This window comes from Anneissia japonica, unplaced genomic scaffold, assembly GCF_011630105.1.
Source record: "Anneissia japonica isolate Jap-2015-1 unplaced genomic scaffold, ASM1163010v1 scaffold401_len1656234_cov178, whole genome shotgun sequence".
NCBI lineage: Eukaryota > Metazoa > Echinodermata > Crinoidea > Comatulida > Comatulidae > Anneissia > Anneissia japonica.
Window position 1 is genome coordinate 478,127 of NW_022745982.1, and position 5,784 is coordinate 483,910.

Genomic DNA, 5,784 nt, shown 5'->3' on the forward strand with positions numbered 1-5,784 from the left:
TCTGATATTTAACTTACCAGCAATGGATAGAATACTAATCAGTGCTACAAATGTTCCTCCAAGGCCCTGCAATGAGATATAAATATATAAATAAAACGCTTTATTTATTTTATTTGTATATTTATTCATTCATTTTCATATTGGACAGTAAATAATTAACTATAAAATTAATATCACCACCACTCCTTCTACTTGTACTTCTATACTATTCAAAGCTTGTGCAGCCTCTTCACAAGTGTCACCATTATATGATAACAATATAATGATAATGATGTCACTAAGGTCATCAAGATGATTAGGATATTATAAAATACATTGATGATTTTAATGATGTCATTGTTGTCATGATGATAATGATGATGATAAAATGATCAACATTGATAATGGTGTCATAATGATCATGAGGATAATAAGATGAAAATTGTACCAATAATGATGTTTTACAGTTTTTATATTATATAAATCCTCAAAATTATTTCCAGATATAATGGTATATAAACAGAAGTAGGAAGTGCATCACTTATGTCTTTTAAGTGGCAAGAGATATATTCTTGTCATTTTCATTTGAAGAAAGCTTATATAATATAAATTATGCATTTGGAATACAGTATACAATTAGGCGAGACTTTTTTGTACCTTGTTTCGCAAACTTATTTTTTAAAAGATCGTCAAAGGCAGGTGGAAACATAAAATAAAATGTTGTCTTATTTAGCAAAATGATTGTGGCAAAATTATTCAATGAGATGGTTAAATGCTTTAAATTTATAAAATTATGAAGAAATATACATATCTTATTTTTCAGAGATTTTAAGGTAGCAGTGGGCATAATAAAAATAAAGAAAAAATTTCATTTTTTTCTGAAATTTTTTTTTATGGTGGTGGGTGCGCTAATTGGTAAAAAAAAATATTATTTTTTAATATTTTATTCAAAATCATCATTATTGGTAGGCAGTGGGCTCACTAAACAAGGTATAAATAAAGTCTCACAACCTTATAAAGCAAAATAAAGAGAGTACTGCACAGTACTGTATATACATATAAATTGAACTGACCTGGCCAATGACATATCCTTGCATATAGCGTGATGGGAATCGTGCAGCAATTCCAAACATACCGGACTGATAGATTGCAGTGCAGCCTAAAAAAAAAAAATACGAACATATATTATCAGACAAAATTGATATGAAAAATAAAACACTTATACCTTATTTACATTAGGTAAACATGCTTTATTTATCTTCACTTAATTCATCAAACAAGGATGACACCAATCATGTTTTTATATGTTTAGTGGGAGGGTTTGAAGTATGCTGTGGTTCATGATCTTTAGTTTTAGGTCTAGAGTTTGGAGTTCGGTTTGAACCTCTTGCTTTCTTGAACAAGGCGCTAATCTATGTATTATCTCTTTACCCCCAACCCCCACCCAGAAGTAAAAACATGTTAATTACAAGACCTATGCAAGGGCCAGGCACAGTTTCCTATGAAAATAGATATTGAGAATCACCGGTCGGTTTACAATGCATCACATATTTGAGGGAAAAACTAATATAATAACTAGTAACAAGCATACTTACCATTAATTAAAACAATACTCGCCATTGTTACCATAAAGAATATACGTGGCCCTGTGAAGTGTGAAAAATAGCATTTAAGGCAATGTTCAGACACAACGAATTGTGCTAAAACAGGAAATATAGTGCGCGATTACAAATATGAATATTTCGCGCAAATACTGCCGCTAGCGTTCGTTAATCGCCCAGTCTGGACATCTCGCAAGTTACGCCACGGATTAACGTACACCTAGTGTATCTCTCAGTTCTGAACGTAGCCTTAGATGGTTAATTTGATGTTGAATTGCAAAAAGGAAACAAAACATATTGATGAAAATTTGGTAGAGCAGGAGCAGATCCAATAAAGGGAGGGGAAACATGCCTCCCTTCCCCTATTTTGCCACTACATTTTGTAATTTCAATACATACTAAGGCTATGTATTGAAATAAGGAAATATTGAATACAAATACAGGTGGGGGTTCAATATTTTATTACAGCAAGTAAAGTGTATGAAGTATATAAAGTTGATCATTACAAATCAAATCCAAATTGATATTGGGTTATTTGACATTGAGAAACAGACCAATTACAAACTTAATCATTCTTTTAAACAACTGTAGATTAACTATCTAGTGACATTAACCAATACCTCAGGCTCAACTATATTAATAAACATACTGCAATATCATTTCCCTTCTACCTGTCTATAACTGAAAGCTTTCGCAACCCCCTACCGTGCAGTTGTGTCATGCACACTTGCTGACGTCCTCCCCCCACCCCCTGCTAAGTGTACAACGTTCATTCATATCACGAGGGTTGAACTGACGTACTTTAATCACATGTCCAAACATTGAAAGCATTTTTGGCAATGAGCCAACAATAAATGCCAGCAGATGATTCAAAGAACACCGCATACACTTGTACAGGAGGAAGATAGTACCGTCAATCGTAAATGTTTACAACCATACAGTTGTACGCTCCTGTTATGGCTGGGCAGATATCCATTGGCATATCTCTGGTTAGTTGACATTAAATTTTTTTGATGACAGTCATAAAATAAACGATAACAACAGGGATACACACTGTACTATGGTAATGAACAGAAGGCGCCAAGTGGAGAATAAATTGTTGTTGAATATCTCTGTGCACGCAACAGGCTTTAAAATAGGTATTATAAACCAAAAATTAAAAAATAATAACAATGATGATGATGACAGATGTAAATAATGATTATTAATATTATCATGTCATTATGGTCATAATGATGACGGTGTCATAATGATCATTGTAATGAAGAAGAAAATAAAAATAATACATTGATGATGATGATGATTATGGTAGTGACATTAAGGTCATTGCAATGATGAAGAAAATAAAAATAATATATTGATGATGTCATATGGTCACGATGATAAGATGAAAATTATAATGATAATGATGATAACAATGATAATAATACAAAACAATTAGTAAAATGATAATAATGATGATGATAATAATATAAAAATATTATAAAATTATAAAATGATGATAATGATGATGATGCCATAATCAGCATGAGGATAAAGACATTTCTAATAGCAAAATATACTCACAATCATTAGTATCAATAACAGCAAGCAGCGTTGTGATTATAAACATGATGAAAAGTGCTACAAGCGAAATTGGGATATGCCATCTTGATGTTCTGTTGAAAAAAAAAAATACTTTGAAAAATGTATATTTTGTTGCTATTCTTTTATTTAGTGTCTTAGATGGTAAGTAAACTTTTGCACAACTTTATGAAAATGTGTGGTTTCACCACCACATTCTGAGTAAGCCCAATTTTCATAACTATTTATTAAGCATAATTTTTTTTCTTATGGATAGTAGACAGTTGGGGAGAGGTGGTGTCACTCCACACCGCTTCTTTATATACAATGCTGCTGAATGGGAAATAGAAATGATTTTAGAAAGAGTAGGATTAACTTACTTGTGTTGGAAAAATAATGATACAACCATAAGCGTGATATTCGGTGTGAATGCTGCTATACCAAGGTAGCTTACAAATTTATCCTTGTATCCAACATCTGAGCTAAGATTTCCAAATTTGTGATCGGTGAAATACTGCAACAAAATTAAAAGGCAAACATTTTTCATAGCAAAACACAATCTATTTGGTAGGGCTTTTTTCCATATTAAATATAGTACCAGATTTTGATACACTCACGATTTCTTGGGGCTGGATCAAAAAAAAAAGAAAAAAAGTCTGGATAAGGTATAGTCGATTGTAAAATAGAATGAATATGGGTACCCAAACTACATAGATAATAATAGAGATGAGATATCATCCAGTGCAATTAATAATTTTCTTTTCTCTTGCCCTTCTTCATTTCTTTTCATACCTCTCCTTCAGAGATGGAGGGTCGTATCCTTGCCTCCACCCCCGGATCAGCTCCAGATTCCATTTTTGCTCCCTAACCTAACGGTGGCTTATCTAGGTGGTGCAATAGGGCACACATTCAAGTAATATTCAAGCCCCCTAGTCTCCCCCTAAAAAAATCACTCCAGTAGTCTCCATTAGCCCCTCCATTGCAAGACCCCTAGATACGCCACTGTAACCCAAATGTCTGAAAAAAAAAATTTCTTACGCCTTCAGCCGTTATAAACATATTCCATGGCAAGAGAACACCAACACCATGCAGGACCATGATCCAGTACACTAAATTCCATCTGAAAGCCAAATGAACATTGTTTGAATCATCTATTCTGTAGTCTGTACACACATACAAAAAATAATCATGCATCACATGTGAATGTTAACAGCTGGGGAAGATCTGGGGTGTGTGGGGATGGGGAAATGGGACCTAGGGCTATGGTCAAGCTAGGGCTGTGGTCAAGCATTTCTAAACTTAAAATATCAAACACCACCACGTCCCTTCTTCATCCCCCAATTTTCAGTCCTAGGAAAGATGCCACACCCAGGGGAAACAGTCATGGCTCGAAAATTGCCTACCGGAGGAGGGGCTGGCATGTGCAATGGAGGGGGAACCTTACAGTAAGCCCAATGACCATACCCCTCTGCCACCGCCAGTGCGCATCATGTTATCCTGTCTGATTAGAACAGTGGGAAACGGTTACAAATTTATTGAAAGTAAAATTAAAAGGATTTTAATGTGAGGACTGCTTTGCACTATAGTACAAATACTATCATCAGTACCCTTTGAATACAATAAAACAACACAAAGATCATGTGTGTTGCATACACGTCAAGCCTCACGCAATCGGCATGAGACTCGCGTATTCGAGGTCTGTCTCGCGCTCTCACGGTTAAGGACCAAAATCTCAAATAAATGTAATATTGCCTATAGTGAAAAATATATGTACAATTTCTAGCTCTCTCGCTAAATATCATATAATGTACTTTAAGTATTGTACTAGGATTGGTTTTGTTGTTATACATTCAAACAAAAAAATTGTGCACTACTGCACACCAGGGCTAAGTAGGTTTGGCTTTATATTTTCGATCGTGGATGGCAAAAACATGCATTCTCAAGAAAAATGAGTGATTTTTTAAACAGATTTTTAGTTGTAAATACAACCAAAAAGTAGCAAAGAATGCATTTCCGGGTATCTAGGGAAAAAATCGGGGGGGGGGGAATGCGCTGGACAACCCCCACCCCCTTGGGAAGAGTTCTAGAACAAAAGACTCACGCCTGCGTCTTATACTTTCAACAGCCAACTAACTTCAAAAGGATTATTTTTTCATCGTAGTGATCTTTTCATTGAAAATTCGAAGGCCCACCCCCCCCCCTTCAAACCCTTCAAACACCTTAATTTGCAAGAAAAACAGGGCACACGAGACGTATTACCTGGTCGCGAAACGTTTCTATATTATTAGCCTCGCGAGCGGATTTCATTAATTTGTGCTCAACTTACCTACGATAAAAAAAAATTCGCGACCCGTAGCTGTCACAATGAAAAAAGGTCATCAAGTGCGATGAATGATCGATCATCACGACAACTTGACCTTAAACTTTCTCCATATGGCCAGGCATAAAATACAATCATCTGCACGTTGACGGGTTGTTTGCACCAACACGGATGAGGCATTACCCGTACGCGATTTATTTTTCCGTACGAAACATTTGCATGAAACTTCACTCGGGCCATCTCGGATTGACTCGAGTGAGTACGATACGAGGAACAAGAGCAGACACTTCGCAATGTCGTGACGCTCGAGTTTTACTATTA

The 5,784-nt window shown here is 35.2% G+C and overlaps 1 protein-coding gene across 6 annotated transcripts in view; it reads right to left on the reverse strand.

Moving 5' to 3' along the window:
• Window positions 1-5,784, reverse strand: part of LOC117120129 (equilibrative nucleoside transporter 3-like) — a 35,067-nt gene that overhangs the window by 4,914 nt on the left and 24,369 nt on the right. For all 6 annotated transcript variants that reach the window (XM_033265142.1, XM_033265144.1, XM_033265145.1 and 3 more), the window contains 6 exons: window positions 4,182-4,263; window positions 3,524-3,657; window positions 3,147-3,238; window positions 1,575-1,625; window positions 1,053-1,138; window positions 18-66 (listed from right to left, as the gene is read on the reverse strand). In XM_033265142.1, coding sequence (XP_033121033.1) covers window positions 18-66; window positions 1,053-1,138; window positions 1,575-1,625; window positions 3,147-3,238; window positions 3,524-3,657; window positions 4,182-4,263 — 494 coding nt within the window. The remainder of the gene's footprint in view (window positions 1-17; window positions 67-1,052; window positions 1,139-1,574; window positions 1,626-3,146; window positions 3,239-3,523; window positions 3,658-4,181; window positions 4,264-5,784) is intronic.